This window comes from Varroa jacobsoni, unplaced genomic scaffold (genome assembly GCF_002532875.2).
Source record: "Varroa jacobsoni isolate VJ856 unplaced genomic scaffold, vjacob_1.0 scaffold_898, whole genome shotgun sequence".
Taxonomy (NCBI): domain Eukaryota; kingdom Metazoa; phylum Arthropoda; class Arachnida; order Mesostigmata; family Varroidae; genus Varroa; species Varroa jacobsoni.
Genome location: NW_019213800.1, coordinates 328791 through 347900, shown reverse-complemented (window position 1 = coordinate 347900; position 19110 = coordinate 328791). Strand labels below are relative to the sequence as shown.

The window sequence follows — 19110 nt, the reverse complement described above, 5'->3', positions numbered from 1 at the left end:
ATATGGGAAACGACGGAAATGCGGAGAAACAAGGGTAATATACAAGGATGGCAATAAGGATTTTACCAAGCTCTTTTCTCGTCTTGCTGCGGCGGCCATTCCCATAGGCTTTCTTGTTGCCTGTCAGACAGCTATCTGCCTGCTCAATGCCAATAACAACAACCGACGGGACATGCAAATGCTGTTACCGATAGTGACTCGATGGCCTGCCTATAGCAGGCGTCGCAATGCGTCACGTGAATATCGTAAGCCCTATATGGATGACAGGCATCGCAGGGTGCTGATTCTTCTGCACCTAATAAGTTCCTTCGAATCAGGCTTTCAAACGCATTCACACCAAGCCAAGTGCTTAGTAGACCGAATGGTAGTAGTTTTACGGATAGGTGAGACTGAAAGGTTCGCTGTCATGCTATTGATTAAAGCGAAAACAGAACGCGATTGTGTACAACGCGCAATGGCGCTAGTAGACAACATCCCTTCATCGTGGCCGGTCATAAACGCAGGCCAAGGATCATCTAGCTAATAAATGTGTGTTTCATCGCAAACATTTTTATGAATTAATCGTATGCAATTATGGATGAATTTATAGGCATTTGAACGAACTAATTACGCTGGGATTGCTCACTCTATTTAAAAAAACGTTTCTTTTTTTGTTTGTAGTAATAAGAGTAGGAGATTGGCAGGAATCCACCAAGGACAGGTGGTGGCTACACTGTTTAAGGCTTTGAATTTCACAAAATATTAATTCTTTTCGGCAAAGGGGAGCGCAAAAGGTACCGCCTAAGTATGGCCAGTTGGGCCCTTGTACGGCTTCTTCCCCTCATACCTCTTTTGAAAAAAGAATCTGAATCCTTGGTGTATACATAATTATACTGCTGGCCACACTGCGTCATGTAGACGTTTCCTATTTATTAAGTAGTACGTGCCTTGATAAATATTGTATTTGAATATATATATATATATATATTGGTGTAAAAATTCCAAGTGTAAATATTCAAACTTTAGGCCTTTCTAAATGAGGTTCTCATTAGGCGATTTTTTTTACTTTATAGATATTTGATTGTAAAATAATATATGTAAGGCGAATTATCCGGCATTTACAAACTTGCACGATCAGCTTTAAAAAAGCGAGGTTTTTAATAGATCTCCAGCACGCTATTTACTGTATTTCTACAACTGCCCTGTGTTGGTTTAAAAGATAAATCGACACCCTCTGGCCATTATCTTTGCTTTTAATTCGCTATAAATTTATTATGCGTCACTAAGACATGGAATTGCACATAGATGGAAAGCAGCTGTACCAGACATTGGGTGGTGGAGGTAAACAAATGAAGATCAACATGCTGTTTTTATTGTTGCTATTTAGTAATATCTTAAACATTCAGTGTGGAGTAGTCGAAATGATATATTTTCCATACTTGATTATGGCAAGACTATTTGTGGGACCAGCAAAAACTTCACAAATATTCCGTTGATATAAGTACCTATGTCGCGTAGTATAAATTTTGTTTTGTCCAAACTCTTATCTGATACACAGAACTTAAGTTGTTCTACTTTGTGCAAACCAACTGCCTACCCACACACAGGCAAATACGTACGGGTCACGAGACTAGGATGGTGTCACTATGCCCAAAAGCCCACTTGCTGATACATCTGTGATCGTTGGGTGCAGTTTAATTGTTTCTAGGTATTATTCTAGGCATCCTAATTGCTGTTTTATTGATTCTCTCTTACCTCTGATTACCCTAGTGCTGGCCGTCCTGCTGCTGATCGGTGTCAGTCTTAGGCCGATTGTCTACCGCCATCAGTTGTTCTGTTCTTTTAGAGGCATAAAAGCCAGCGTCATCAAACATAGGGTTAGATGGAGAAAAAACGGGCCGTATGTTAGCCTTAATCCTATTAGATTTAATGTAGCCATCTATTGTCAAGGGATATTACGAAGGTTGTAGGATAAGTATTCGCATCAAAAAACTGAACGAATGTTGTACCAATTTCCCTTTGAACCTTCTTTAAGATACTTATCGCTTAGCACCTTGATATGCGCTAAAATCCGGATCACGATTATATAGGTGAAGTCTCGTAAGAAATTGATTCATTGTCTTCTTGTTTATATTAACAGTCCATATGAATAAATCAACAATAGTTGACCTTCTTTGCCGATGTTTAAGTTGTATAGAATGAGATGCTTATCACATGTATTGTTGATTCGTTGAGAAGTAGTAAACCGGGAAATGTTTTTACAAACTGCCCTTACACGCTGTAGATGAAGAAAAACCGTTTAGTCTAATCACCAACGCGTTTTGTTTGTCTTATTATTTTTATGTTAGCTCAGAGCACAAACACACACACACACACACGCACGGACACAGGGTACGATGCGCATGTGATCGTGAGACAAAGACTTTTTCTCATCAATTACCCAAGCCGCTGCCAAGCGGGATTACGCCTGGCGTGCGGTCCCTTGCCTCCAAGACTCCTGCAGACTTAAGTATTCGGTAGAACTTATACTCTGTTCCGCTAGGAAGTGTTTTTTATTGTCTTACTCAAACTGCGTTTTTAACAATCCGAGCACAATTCATTTAAACATGCTCAGGGGTTATCTTTTGAGGTATCGTGATTGGCGTACGATACGCGACGTTTTACATGTAAGCGAATAGAGATTCAACAACGAGTTCAGAAACGGTTGTCCATTACACGTGTGTAGTTTTTGTCAGCAATTTAATTGAACATGTCCAACACGGTGTTCTCAGCGGGTACGATAAGATGGCGTTTGTCCTGATGAATTCTGTATTCTTCTACAACACAGAGAGAGTCAACATTGACGTCTCACATACGGCCGAACCTGGCGAGGAAACGTGTTCCGTTCATTAGCTATAGCGTTATTAGATCGTGCAGTTTATCGCAATAAATGGTTGATCTCCGAGAGACTTAGGAGATTTGCAGTGTCCGGTTCCTAAGTCTATAGCGATTGCTTTAGAGTTCTATTTGTATCGTATTCTACGTGACGAATAGTGCTATTTAAACATTGTGAAGATGCCTCCACTTGCCTTTATGTTAAAATTGTTTTTAAAAGCAATTTCTTCGCTTAAGAAACCGGCAAACTTTTCTATTCAAGAGGAAGTGCCAATGAAATTCTAACTAGACTTCAAATTAAAATAATATTTAGATCGATAGACAACTCCTGCGTTGTCCTGTTGCGCTCGCGGTTGGCAATATTTACCAAATTCGTCGTATTTAACGAACGAATATGGTCCGCGCACACGTAAATAGATTATTATTACGGGAGCGGCAGGGATGACTGCTATATTAAAGCATATATTGCAAAAAAATAAGACTCTCTGCTTTTTAAGCTGAAAAGTTGTCGTAAAACCGTAGTATCTTAAGGGAAACATTTCTATAGACAGTGAATAATACCGCACGACTTGATGGCTTTAAAGGCCGGCTGTTCTGGTTTCTACTTTCTAGTCTGTTTATACGCCAGCAGGTGTCGACGCGTGGGCCATGTTTTGGTTTAACGCTTATGTATTAGATATTTGTATTTATTGTGTGTGTTTATTCGAATAACTTTAACGACAGGATAAATTGGTACCTTCAAAGCAGAGAAAAAAGTAAACTTATAACTGGCTGAAATTTTCTGGCCGGATTAAAAAATGCGTCACTTAAAAGCGAGATCCATAAGCTTGACATACGTTCAGTATTGGCTTCTCGTTATTATTCAATAAACGCCTAGCCGAATTTCACTGTAGTAGAACGAGAGATCCATCATTTGCACGTGCCGTAAATACAATACTAGCAGTTCGAAACTGAAAAAAACTGGAATAAACGAAGCCATTTAAGCAACTATATATGGACAAAGAGGTTACAATTAACAACCTGAATATCGTCTGTAACGCACAAAAGGTTGGCTTATCGTTGTTACCAACATTACGGTTTCGAAATTCAGCCGTACATTCATGCTGCGAACACATGATATACAATTCGCTCAAAAGAGACGACTAAGAATAATTTCGTACGATCGAGCGCCGCTATAATGGTCAAGTTACCGAATCTGTTACTGTACTTCGATAAAGTCTTCAATGTCGAATATAAATAAATATAAAATATGAATGAAAATAAATTATTTTGTTTGAAACGAGCGAAACACATTTTGCGAACTAGTATTTTTTTTGCGAGTAATTGTTCAAGCTATCAAAGTCTTTTATTCGTTGCACATATTGTGTAGAGCACAGAAAGAGAAACATTAAACGATGAGGACGACAAGAAAAGTTAAAGCCTCGTAAACTGGTTGACTGCACATAATTCTCCTCATAATCAATGGACCTATAAACAAATATGCTTACATATAAGACACGTAAAACAAAGCTTCAGAAATAATAATGCTTTTTTTGTTTATTAAGCTAATATCATCGATGCAATATTACACAGTGGAGAGAGCAAATTTACTAGGACTGGGCACGCATGACTATCTCAGCAGTCACTTTTAGAGAAAAAAAAAAACGCGCACTTACCGGGCCTGCTCTTCTTCTGGTGCATCAACACAGTTACATTTAAATTTAAAAAAAAAACACTAAATATTTATGCATTAGGTATGTTTTCGAATATTATAGTAGACTAGCCTTTGTGCGGTGAAAGCCTCTAGTATCGGCGTTTTTGTATAGGACCTGCTGAAAAAGATAATCTTCTGACAGCGACGACGCATACCACGTGTTACTTCCTATTAAGAAAGCATTAAACTATTAAAATGTAGAGAAAATTGTTATGTTCATTGCTTACTGTCGTTGTTCTTATTGGTGCAGTTACGACAACTCAAAGATCCTGTCTCGATCTCATGTCCTGTCGTTCTCATATAAAAATGGGATAAATTATTTGCTAGTTTTACAGGGCACATAATTCTATACTATGTATGCAATAGATTCTAGCTGCTTTGCTGAATAACGCGGCGACTGACGAAAAACACAGATTAACGATTTCGGTATACTAATCAATAGAACTGTGTGCGCCGATAATGTTTTGAGACGTCCCGACTGTATATCAACTTGTTTATTATCAAAGGTACAAAAAACTAGGCACCGAGACAATACGACAATAGCCGCCGGCGTAGCTTGCTCGCCTAGGTTGCATGCAGATATTATATATTTTAGCAAATGTATTGAATTGTTTTCGTTATCAATTTCTGGACCACTAATGTCTCATTTTGGGCTTAGGCAGTCTGCGGCATTCTCTGTCCTCGGCACCCCACGGCTATGCCTGCTCGTAGGTACGTGGCGTTCATTGCAGCACGATATTATTACAAGCCGCGGCAGTAACACCGACGACAACAGCAGTTGCGCCACAGCTGCTTGGTTCTGTTGTGTCGCCTGCATGGGTTTCAGTGCTATTGGGCTTGCCGGGTTCATTTTGCATCGGCATAGAAGGTGTTCGGCCACTATGGGAACTGCGTAGGGCGGTTCCGGACATAGAGATCACTGGTCGACCAGCCGTATTTTACTTAGGCGTCAAGCCACGATCATCCAAAGGCTTCCCTTGTGTTTGGCCGATTACTGTGGCCTCGTTGCCTGATCAACGTCCAGACGACAACAGGGAGGGAACCACGTATGAGGACAAAGAAAGCCAACTCTATTCTAATATGTAGTATGTAGTTTCGTCCATAGGTGCACACAGTATACAAGAATAATATTATGATACGATTTGTACCGTGTATGCACTCTACGCACCCACAGAATCCTAGTGTATTGGGCATACAGAGAGGCCGCACCTATTCTCGCTATGTATATATACGGGATCAAAACAACAGTGAGCACTAGGAGAGGAAAAGGAGGGGTGATAACTTCCTGAAACAAAGTAAGTTCAACATTATTGACGTTATCGGGAAATACTGGATTTTTAATATATAGTTTAGTATCATTCTTTTTTTTTTTACAGATATTATATATTGTTAGTAATAGGCGTTTTGCTATATGATAGAATGGTAGTGCCCAAGACAAGAATTGATTTAGAATTCCAGGATAATTCAAGCAATTAATGTAAAACAGTTGATAAATGTTTTATGGCAACTTTACTTTGACAGCAGTTTGGCTAGTGCGAAGGTTTATCGATATGTCTCGACGATAACAATAGGCTACGCCTAACTCCGGATATTTTGTGTACTGATGGATTCAAAGGATTTCTTTGCAAGGACCGATGCAGGATACATTACTACAGGCTGCTGTATTGATATGATACACTACATCTTGGGGCAGTTCTTTGGAGGGTTTAAAATAGATGCACTGTCTATTTGAAACCTCACTTTCTATCAGCCCAGTGACTTTTTTATACTTAATTCTAAGAACAGGTAGGGTAAATGGCAGGGGCCTCTTCTGGTGGAGCATTTGGCCGAAATCATATTATCTTTTATGGCTTCCCGCTTCTTGCGCTAGGCCTTTAAGCGCATATTGATGTTTTTTTTCCACTTGGGAAATCGACTTTGTTTACGTAGTTCCTTTTTCTCCATTTTTTTTTATCTTGCAAACAACAGAAACGGGCCCGATTCGGACTTCGGTAACCCCTTTCAAAGCTGCGGAGTTTTACCAAATATTAGAGGTCTGTCTAAATTAACCTTTGTTCCTAAGACCTCATCTAAGCAAAAACAAATATTCCAGTAACTTTTTTCCATATGTTAGAAATGTCGTCCCTGAAGGTCATACTCGTCCAATATGGCGACTATTTGCAGGGGTTTCAACTTTGGTTTAGACCTAAATTACTAATTATTAATCTTCCAAATATTCCCGAAGCTAAGTTTTGATTGATCATTGTTCAAGAAAGTTTATAAACGAAAACTTGCTCAAGTGTCGCCCAGATACAATGCATAGAACGTCCGACGGAACTACATTTTGGGCTGATAGCAGGCCAAAAATCCCAAAAATGCAAGGGCTCAAAACGATTAAATGACTTAAAGGGTAAAAAAAGTACCAGAAGTTTTAGGAAAGGTAAGCGTTGGACCTTATCTAGACCACTTGTTCGCTAATTGATATTGTCTCTTTTAAAAGGGCCGTTCATTTGCGTATCGAAAATGGCTTTTTGAGTCTTCTTGATGCATTATCGACCCCTATAAACGTGAACTCCGTTGGTGGTTTTCCGGCTCGTTTCATAAGAAGTGCTTGCCGAATTTTGGATTTCGAGCAAAAAAGGAAATTTTTAATCATGTCAAAGGTTCGTACAGTTCGGAAAGATCGGATAATAAATAATACTAATAAGTTCGAACAACTGTCGTTTAATCAAGCAATGTTGTTTGCCCTGGGGAATTTGTTGTTTTTTTTTGCTCTAAAGAGAATTGACTTTTATCTGATACCAGAAATGGTGGCTGAACGCCTGCCGGTTACGACAAACAGCTCATAAAATTTTTCTTAAATTGAATGCACCAATCTGCAAAGGCCGATCATGCGCCACTTATGGACGGCATTGTGCCTAGGACACTCATCATAATGGACACATGTGAAAAAATGATTCTGGATAATTGTTGGTTGGGTAAGAAAGTAAATTGGAAAGCAATCTAGCTTCCCTCCAGGATGCTCAATCAATTTTTGGCTGTTCGGAAGGACGCCTTTTATAGAAAGTTCTGCCCTAGTCCCTCCTCGTTCAGGAGTCATCGGATTGGTACAAACTGGCCTGTGTGTGTAATACTGCCGAGTTTAAGATGGTCTAGACTGGAAATGGGCTGGTGATAAAGCTTTTAATATGTGTTCCCTATCTGCTCTAGGGCTGTGGACATTGTGTATGATCCTGCACAATACCGCGGGTGCTTTCGTAGATTTGGCTATGGGTATCTTAGCGTTCAATGTTTCTCGCATTGCGTGGTCCATGTGAACTAGATAGGACAAACGTTAAGATTTTAGTAGATATGGTTGTAACCCAACTCTATTTAGGCAAAAGCTGTTTTCTTCAATTCTACAGATGCATTTCCTAAACGCGAGTCTGAAATTCCACTAGTTACAATAAATTAGGAAGAAGAGGTCCGTGTCATAGGCTTGGAGACATGTTTTGACTCCTAAAAGTGTTTTCCTTGATACCGTTGGCCGTCCCCGTATGGAGATACTTTTAACGAACAGAAGACGTTGTATGTCAGTCTCGAACCGTCAGAAAGAGCAATTGCTGTACTTTGACACATACCCTAACTTTCCGATATATTCATTTTCTTCCGACTTGCTTTATCGCATATATGATCTAGTACCATACATATCGACGCTAAATACAGAAGCGATCCCAAAAGAAAAACGATTCTTATAGGTCCAGTGAAGGCGCCGATAGGGGTTGAATACTCTTTTTAAAAATATGTTGTGACGCATTTATGTACTGTGGTACCAAAGCGCCACTTACAATTAGGTTAGCTGAAATTTCATTGATTGAGCCTTTATAATTTGATAGGACTAAATTGTATTTTCATTATTAGTTCGAAATCTTATCTCTAGTTCAACAAGGAGATCTATAAGCATTCGTGGCAGACAGCTTTGCCTGCCGTTCTGCCTTCATAAGTCACGCGCAGCAGCAGCTAGAAACTTGTTGTACAGCTGAAGCGACGTTACTTATTCACCAGCTGTACTTTTGCTAGGAAGATTGGATAAGCTTCTTTAGGGCGGATTTTTCGGAAATGATTTACGAATGAGTGCCGGTCGATAGTCGGTGTCTATGTTAGCGTGTGTGTATATACGTTATAAACGGTATACATCCGAGAGATGAGCTGAGTTTGGACTTGCTTGCTAACAAATACAAGAAACGTAACTTTTGATTTGTTCCTCTTGGTCCTCTTGGTTCCTTTTGACTTGTTCCTTTTGGTTTGTTGAGGATTGGCGTACTCTGGTTGACTTGTAGGCTGTGATTAAAAGTCCTTTCAAACAATTTCCGCCAGATACAGAGCACGGTAGATTACGTAGGCACATGATACGTGTCGCTTCCCAATTACTTCGAAAGCTTAAAAACTCTGCCAAGAGCTAAAAATACGATTAGATATATATATATATATATATATACATAAAAAAAAACGAGACTTTTCTCCTTAAAGAAAGACACTGAGTTTAACATATTTGGCTAGCTGGCTAGAGTAATTTTTTGTATACTTAGATTTTTTCTAGTGTTGAAGCTAAACAATTAAACACGATTTTTTCTCGCATACTGTATCTAGTGATATCGGCATTGTTACTGAAGTTATTTTACATATGCTTGCCTTTTTCCTTCGAGCATGGCTTCTGAAGCAATACGCCAGACTAGCACTTATAAAAGTGTAGTCAAACTACTCTAAGCTCTCTATTGACGATGTCGAGTAAAAGTGACAGTTTCTCCTGTTCATTTATCCTAACTTTTCCTTTTGCTGAACTTAAAACACTTACCGCTATCACAGACGAGTCGCTCTTGATTGATTGCCTCGACTTTCTACGAGGCGTAACAAAATACCACAGCCTAGTTGTATGGTTTTGTTGCCTTTTTCATATTCTTTTCGTGGAATCTGCCGTGTGTGTTATCAGCAGTTACATCAATGAATATAAATAAGACCCGTAATATAAATAAAAAATAATTTATGATTTATGTAACATGTGGGTGTGTTAACGATTTCAGACTAATTAACATGCGAAATCGTGCTGGATTTTTTTGGGGGTGAATAGTCTCATTTTGACAACTCATCTCGATAGAAGGTTAATAAATCCACCAGTCCAATAATAGAACATGCAGACGATCCAACTGAGTATGGTAACAAGAAACAACCATGGGTCAGGGCAGAAATAAGCTACCGCCTCAAAGGTGCCGTTACTCAACCCCACAGAGACAAGAACAGGACCGCCTTCAGAAATTACTGCATCCAGTGTTTTGCTTCCCCTTACGGGTTTCCCCTTACCCTCTGAAAAACCAATTTTTTACTCGTGTCCTTCGAAACGATCTTGATTTGATCGATGCAACGACAACGTTGCCGCACAAAGTTTACGATCTCGACTCGTCAGCGCTTCTCAGATTTCCTGCCACCAGCGTTCTCTGGGGCGCGGATCTGTGGTACGGCGAGGAAACGGCTAAGAATCATTTTGCCGATTCGATCGGCGTCCCCCTTCCGTTTGCAGATCCGAAAATACTGCAACGCCTCATATTTGTAGCTGGCTTTGGCAACCGTTCCCTTTTTTCTGCCAATTTGTGCGGACGCCCGTCTGCTCCTTTTCTTCGCGAAACTTTGAAACATTGTGTTTTTTTCACAGTGAGTTTTATTCTTCTGGCTTCCTATCATTACGAAAAATTAAATTGGGTTCGCGTAATCATTTGGACAAATGGCTTTCGCGTCACACTTGAGTGTCTATAACGTTAATGCGATGCCTTTACGGTGGCAGTGAAACTTTTTTGACAAGCCTGATTAAAATGAAATGAAGCTGTGGAAGGACAAAGTGACGTAAAAACACTAGAACCCCCAAAGCAGACTACTGGATTATAAATCATCACGAAATCAGGTTGGATTGGTGGAACATCGGTGTTTTGATACGTGCGTCCACTGAGTAACACCAATAACAGCATGTGGGGACTCGAGGGGAAGAATGCAACTGGGCTCGCTTCAAACTCGCATTGAGTTTCTCGGGAAGATTCCATTGCCTGTGCCAGTTGCAGATGAATGATGACTGCTCGCCCGACACTTCGCTGAATAACAAAATATTAGACCAACTAGGATTATATTGATTGAATAGTTAAAACCATTACCCCTTACGACAAATGGGGTTGCTCTGAACAGTGTACTCGGTCAAGTGTAGTGGTAGCTGTTTCTCAACGGTTTTCTCCTGCAAGATCTTCGCGGGAGACGAAACTTTACCTACAAAATATTTTGAAATCTGCAGGAATAGTTCGAGTGGACTTACAACTCAGTCTAAATAGGATTTCTACGAACATTCTTTAAAAGTTGAGCTGTGAAATGGATTCGTTCGCCATGTAAAAGTAATTACAATGAATCGACTGCTTGTTTGGAGAATATAATGAATGGAAATTATTTTGCCACAATTTGTAATGATATATAAACAACCTATATACACCTATTGAAACACCTATATAAAGAATGATACGCTATTTTTTTTTAATATCGAAATGTCGTTAAATAAAAACTACGGCTCTGAGTATCCCATTTGCATGCATCTCTCATAGTTACTAGCAACATGTCTGCCTATAGAGCTACCACAATCAATAATTCAGATCGCATCACAGAACTGTTTGACTGATTGCTCAATGTTTTTTTCAGCTCGAATTCGAAAAAGTAAACAATTTCAAACAAATTGTTAATAATTAAGGGTCTTTTTAAACGCGTGACTGAAATATCTGTTATCTGCTATAGAAATGCGATTGTTGGTTGACTCCTTCCGCCAGCGAGCGTCTTTCATCTATCTTTAAAACGTTACTTAGGTTTTCTGTCACTCTACGACAGTTTCTACGTCAGCATCGAGACGGAACTTCTGCGTATGCACTAATGTTCAGCTTCAAGTACGTGTACAAGCCTATATATATATATAATCGCTAATTATTTTAACGTGGCCATCTCATTCTATATAAAGCACCGTGCAGGATGCACGTGTTTCGCAAAAAAGCCGATGATTTCCGAACGATCGGTGTAAAACTGGCAGCCGTGGAGCCACGCAAGTGACTGCATAGGTATTGAGAGTCTGCTAGGGAATGAGGCCACAGGAATGTACGGAGTGAATTTTATGGATGACATTGAGCCTGTGGAGTTGAAACCGTTGATTCACTGTACTAATTTAAAAGCTAGCTGCTAGTTATCTTCAAGCTAGCTTACGTGATAGTGGTCCGATAGAATTTAATCTCCTTAGCCGTCAAGTGGATATAATGAAGCTGATCGTCAGGGTTCAAATAACTCAATTAGCGAATCTATTTCCACGGGCCATACATGGCCTACTTGTTCCTAGATATAACTCCTCTAATTATAAGTTTCAATTTAATCCGATTATCCGGGCGAACGATCCATGAGTTATTCTGAAGCTAATTCTTAGAATATTTGTTTTTTCATTGTTTCTTGTATAAAATTTCAGTGGACCTCCGTGAGGTGAAAGAGATCCGCGAGGGACCAAACTCCAAGCTGTTTGAGCGCTGGCCAGACGATGCCAAACGATGGGATCCCAAAGCTTGCTTTGTCATTCTCTACGGAAGCTCTTTCCGTTTAAAATGCTTGTCGTGTGTTGGTAAGTGCCTTGATAATTTATAGGGAGCGTATTAGAATAAATATTATATCGTAAGTGCTTATTATGACGTAAAAGATTATCTATCGGGTTCTACAAACTTCGTTATATGACATTACGCTCCTGCGAAAGTTCCCGTGACTATGGATCCTTATCTATAGACAAGGGTGATAAAAAGGAAACACTGAAAATCTACCTACATACACTTACAAGTACAGGGAGGTGTTATTATTAGGATATACGACGCGAAATCAACGAAGAAAAATTAGCCGTATACTGCCCTTACACCACAACGCTTCATTGAAAAATGAATCAGTTAGCTACTCTTTGTCATTATCCTTTTGTCCTTTTTCACAGATGATTGACTGAACAGAGCTGGCATCGGTGGCTCATATGAGGTTCGCCGTCAAAAAAATAGGAAATTTCATTCCTACATGTACAACGCTTTACACATCATTTAGGCTAGATTAATTTTTGCTACATTTTGGAACAAATAGGTAATGATATAGGACTATGACTGAGTGGTGTCCTAACCCACAATTTTTCTTATAATTTCATCAATGTCACTAAGTATTTCTTATGCTGGAGGAGCCTTTGAGCCGGCCACGCTGTGTCGTTCGTAAACGAAAATTGTTTCAGTCCATCAGTCGTTACTGATCAATTAACAAGTCCACCGGTTTTGAATGCTTCGTACCGCTGTTTTTCTTAACGGCACGAGTGAGAAATATGCGTATAAAACTTCAGGGACCATATGTATATATAATTTTTATATAATAAATACATATTTATATTTATTGTTTATATATTTATACATTATATAAATTTTTATATACTAAATAAAAAATATAAAAATTATACCTACATATATATGTATATAGGTATAATTCATGATTCCTAAGTGTAATTAAAAAGAGATCGTGTTTTTTATTATTATTATGATTATGGTAATTCATCCTGGAATTTAATTTACAGAAAAGTCAAATTTGTCCCAACGATTTTATTAAGTGTCTTATATTTTATTTACTATTATTATATTTTATTAAGAAATTAAGTGAACGCTTACTCGTCACGGCTGGCTATCCAAAACAAGTTTTGCAACAGGCAAAAAGAAACAAAGAAAAATATCACCTTGTACTCATATGAACATGATCGTTGTTATTGTTTCAACTTTACTTTTTCGTTGCGACAAATTTCAGTTTGACTTTTCGGTAATTACGATATAAACAAAGACGAAAAAAAAAAAACATTAAAAAAAGATTACACTTAGAGATCATGAATTATACTCCAAATGTTATTAAACTCAAGGCTTGCGTGTAAATAAAGGTTGTAGAAATATCGTGCGGTGGTGATCAGAAGAGAGAGATTTTTTCAACTTTAAGCAGCATTCCGTAGGTTCAAAATGTTTGTTTCATCGCAAACTCAAATGGAAATCGTATTACTGGCGCTTTGCCAATTAGTCTCGCTGCCTGTTTTTTCCAAATATACTGAGAAATTGAATTATTATTGTATCTGTTCTAAGTATAGATAGTCACTTCAATCATTATTTTCACATGGTAAGCTATCTGGTCGGCATGTACCCCAAATCACACTTTTCGGATTCAACTACTGTTTATGTACACTGGCAAAATTTGGACACTCGATCTAAGGAAGAATTCTGTAAACGTAATTTTTTAAATAGTCGTAAGCTTAGATGACAGCGGTTACCTTTTTTATCGGCTACGTATTAAGTATCGTAGGTTTAGAGTGAGTTTCCCATCCAATGACCACATCCTTTCAAGTGTTTTACATATTCAATCTTGCTTCTGAACAAAAGGAAAATATTATTATTTCAATAAACACTTCTCGACTCTTATCATTAATATGGTATATTAGAAAGCGTTCTTTCGAATGTATCTCCTATAAAGGACGTATTAGGAATAATTATTACATCAGTGTAGGCAGGATTGGGCTCGCCTGCTTGCCTATAATTCTAATACAGATAACAGTATGCACACGTTCGAGACTACGTAGGAAGCTCACCATAACGATACAGATTATGTCTCACGAAGACATGACGAATTTGTTAGATCTAAGCATGAGTAATGGTAAAAGCGTTTTATTTGGTGCATTCGAGAGTGTTGCGCACATTAAGGGTTTCGTGAGACGGAGCAAGTTACTTCCCAGTTCTGTTTAAACCCCTTCTTGATGAACAAATGACTTTCAGCAGGAGTCAGCTTTACCAGTGGACTCTCGTACCATCATCCAGCGTGTCATGCCAATTAGTGGGGGATATTGAGTGAACCAAAGTTTTGCCTTCCTCTAGAAGAGGTCGGTGACTGACCACGTGTAGAACGACTTGAATCTGCTACAGCATCCCAACGTAGAGATTGCCTATTTTGGACACCGGCTCTAACTGTCCCTTGAAATATAATTTGAATGAATGTGATTCTTAAACGATCGCTGCAACCTTTATTATCACATGGGAATTTACTCGCTAAATTCAGGGACACATGGAATGGTCCGCTTCTGAAACTGCGTGCTTGTTGGCACCGCACTTGGAAGACTCCTATATAAGCTAAATGCATGTATACAATGGAATTGTTTCACAAATTTGAGGGAATGTCAGTTCGGTACTGTGTGTGCGTCAATCACCAATTTCGTTAATAACAAATTCCGAGGTGAAAATAGTAGTTATCTGCCGAGCCCTTGGTCCTGTTGTAGGTACAGGTACCCCCTTGTAAAATATGCTGTTGCTAACTAACAGGGTCGTATACATGATCGCCTTATTAATCATTGCGTAATAGCAGGAAAAACGGACGGATATACCATTTAGAGTTGAATTTATATCTGACGGCAGACAAATTATGACAAATCTGCCACTCCATGCAGAATCTAAATTCATATGCAAGTATGATCACTTGCTTATAATGTTGCTGAAGCTTAGCTCTGTCTCTTTTAATAAAAGTATCTCCCATCTATAGATTTGGAAACTGTTCTACAAAAACAAAAATTAATTTTTTCAAATATGTAGAAAATTGGAAAATAGGAAAGATTCTCATGCGCATAAGGCTAAACATCAAGTAATTTTTGACGACATATGTAAAAAAAAACTCAACGCAAAGGTAAACATTTTAGTAAAAAGGGGCGAACTGTTTTTTTTTTTGTTTAGAACTGTATATAAAAGGAAAACTACAGATAATATTGTTATATGACCAAATTCTTCCGTGAATCATTTTATGAGCTTTTCAAAAATGTATATGATAGGTCTTGTGATGCAATGCAATACTTGTCATAACTTTGCATAAGTCTATATTCGATGTCTAATCTGTCAAAATTCTTGATCGTCCTGAAGGCTACATCGACGTACTTAATATAAGGTTCAATCGAAAAGATTCTGCTTTAATGGCAATATGCCCACGTTGATATTGAGACGTTTCTTTTTAATATTTACCCATTTTTGAGGGAATCATTTTTGCGCTTTAAAACGTTTGTACGTAGCAAAATACGTGCTGATGCAAGAGGCGAGAAAAGTAGCCAGGTCTCTTCAGTCAGCTATTTCTGCATTATGCGACGTTATGGTGCTTAGGTAATAGAACCCAGCTTTGGCACAAACAATAGGATAATTAACTGCTTTTTTAAGGCTATAAACAAACTATCCGTTTGTTGGCTGACAGAAGAAGTTTTAAATGGGCATAGCTACAGATACAGTTCCTCAAACATTTTGCCTGATTGATCAGCAAAGCAGAAGCAATGGAAAAGAAAGCCAGTCTGTGCTACTGATGTAAATAGTGTGTGATGCAAGAAGCTTAAGTAGTACTTTTATCCTACGTGTCTTCGTCTCGTATGGGTCGAGCTGCCTTACGGTAACCCCGCTTTTTTAGGTAACTTCCTTCGCACCTAAATTGCATCATGATAGAACCTATTGCCTGGGCATCGGCAACGTTCTATTATTACTACCACTTTACCATCACCACCACGGTGATGTACTTACTGCTGTTGGACGCAATGAACTTTTTTCGTGTCATTGAAGATAGCATTGACGTCGATGGACGTTGGAGCATTTCGGCTGTATAGAAAGTTAAAGATACAGTCGAGGCACATAGAAATCTGACTTTAGCTGGTATAATATTTTATTTAGAAAATGCTTCAACGTTTGGCAAACGAACTTTTACCATGGTGTTGTAGACGGTAATGTTGATCCGTTGTAATGTATACCGTTTCATATACCGTAGAAATCACCAAATATTTATATACTGCTTTCGAGGGAACTTAAGGATGATCACAACAGTGAAGATACGAAACTGTGTGATGATTGTCTACTTAATCGTCTGCAAAAAGCTGAAAAGGTGCTAAAGATGAAATCTAGCTTTGAAGGGTCGTTACGCAGGTATTGCAGCAATGTTTACCAGCCTCGATAGCACTGGCCATAAGTAAAGTTATAAACATACCAATATTCAGGCCTGCAGAAGCTCGCGAGACTATGGAATAAACTGTCTGTATTTGGTTGTTTTTTTTATGAAAAACGTGGTAGTGGATTACTTAGGTACGATGATATATCTAACTGCTATGTGGACTTTTTACCCACGAAAATGCAAGGATACCATAGGCCTGCTTGAGTTAGGACACGGCCGCGAATTAAAGAGTTGGAAAAAAAAATGAATACTTCTATCTATATTGAATGGTTCAGGTTCACATTAGTTGAAATTATCTATATGCTTTCTACAAAGGGTTTCCTCAGCCGTGCGTTGTGAAGGTTAGACATTTTCAAATAATACAAATAACTTTTAAAGTCAACCAATACGAATAGACGTTCTTCTAATTTTTCATACTGGATTTCTTATCGTTGAATGGTAGCGAACTTAGCTATCGTAAACACAAAGACCTTGACCTAATGGAAAGTTAGTATCACAGCGCGTGACGAAGAGGTGGGCATAGCTTCTCAGGACACCGATAATTATGAGAGTAGGCCATCCGTACATAAGAAGGTTGCTGTCGTTGTTCTCAACCTCCGGTGGAAACTTTGAAGCTATCTGATCCATATGAAGATGGTGGTATTCGCGTTCGTTATGCAGTAATCTCAGTGGGGTCAAAAGTTCGATGGATCCAGGAAGATCAGACTGATGAGCGCGGCAAATATTTATTGAGATGTATTTACTGTTAAGCTATACTTACAAGCGGTTTTGAACAAACAGCTCCTTTTCAACGATGCGGCCATGGGGAATTTATGCGTCTTTGCCAACTAATTATTAAAAAAAAAAACCTATCAGCTTTGATCGTTTTGAACTATAACTTGAAGAAGTCTGCTATAACAGTAGTTCAGAATATGAACTCAATCAGCCTAGTTAGTGACAGCGAAGAACAATGAAGACTATACTTAGTATACCGAATGAATATTATTAATAACAGCCCAGTCGTGAACATGTTGTACACATCTTTAATCAATTTTCCACTTCCTTCGCTGAGAGTAGGACACAGACATGTGAACAAATGTTGCATAGGGATTTTTGGCCCGTGCTGGCCGGACAGCAAAAAACAGTTCAGTCCCGCCTCGATTGCTCAGACAAGCAATTGTCCGTTTGAAGGCATATTTACGAGATGTGTCCATATCCATGTCTGCACTTTGAGACCACGCAGTCTTTTGATACGGTGTTGAATTTATTTCTGACACGCTGACCGTCTTGTTAGTGTCACACTGTAATTTAAATATATGTCCATACATACTTGTTTATCTGTGTAGGTACGTTTTCCTGTAGATTACAAGAACACTGTGGAGGAGTTCTCTACAGGATTGGGTGACTAACGTGGACGAGGATCTTTGGGAGAATGTTTGAGTTCAGCGTGTCGAACAGGTGCTCAGGAACAGGAACGAACAGGAAGGTATGAAGTTTCCTACTAGCAAACGGTAGCGGTGGAGAAGCTGTACCATCGAAATGGGAGGAGGCCCAGGTCGGATTTATAGGGTGGGAACTGAAAAGCGCAGAAGAAGAAATAGGTGCAATTTACAGGAAAGGTAACGAAATCTGTTAGCTAGCTGGTTTTGTGATGTCCCGCGGAGAAAGCAACCGCTATATTAATGTGACTGGCCTGCGGTAGCTCCAGGAAACGATGAAACGACGGCGTTTAAGGTTGTGACGGTTGACGACAAATCCCCCTTTTTCTCGGGGCCTAACTTACCCCAGGGGTGGGTTTGGTGGTCTCCCGCGAATCCTTAGGGGGCGCGGACGGCTTACAAAAACTGTTGGGTTGATCCGGGTTCTAGCAGTTTCCGTTCCACCTCCTTCAAAGTTTTGTTGGGGTAGCTTGACACCTAAACGAGTCATGTGTAGGTACAAGACTTGCGCTATCGGCCTAGTGAAAAAAGTCGTTTGGGTATGTATCTGTGTGGATATGCTAGCTTTTGACTGCGTACGCACCTACAATAGCGGTTGATCCCGGCTCTCCAAGGAACATTTACCTGTGCCACGCTATTGCTTGCCATTTTCAGCTAATACCTATATATAACATGGATACCGGCTAATTTGAATGTATAACAAAGTGACTGAATCGCAGGATTTCCTGTTGTATAGAAAACAAGAATAGTGCGGTGTTTGTTAGCTGGCACGTGTTAGTCGAATAACAATAGCAAAAGTGACCATGGCTATAATATCAATATCATCATAATCATAATAATAATAATTAGTAAGAACAGCAACCCGAATGACACCGATAACGGTGCATTAAATGGTTATAAATTAAAATGGACTCGATGGATAAGACAAAAGAGTGAATTTTTTGTTGATTTTAATTGGGGTGGCGTATTCTCTTATTGCTGCAACTCAAAGAAGCGGACGGCCAGTGCTGGATGATTGCAATATGGTGTATGATCACGTGGAATTTTCAAGAGCCATGACGATTTTATTAGAACCGCCAGATGCGCATAAAGTAACACACACATCTCAGTCGGGAAGGTGCT

General features: G+C 39.1%; 1 protein-coding gene across 5 annotated transcripts in view; it reads left to right on the top strand.

Annotated features, from left to right (window-relative positions):
• The window catches only part of sl (small wing phospholipase C gamma 1), an 83773-nt gene that overhangs the window by 11406 nt on the left and 53257 nt on the right, over positions 1–19110 (top strand). For all 5 annotated transcript variants that reach the window (XR_002683087.2, XM_022840938.2, XM_022840939.2 and 2 more), the window contains exon 2: positions 12033–12182. Coding sequence is in view for 4 of the 5 variants with exons in the window: in XM_022840938.2 (XP_022696673.1) it covers positions 12033–12182 (150 nt within the window). In the remaining variant the exon portion in view is untranslated. The remainder of the gene's footprint in view (positions 1–12032; positions 12183–19110) is intronic.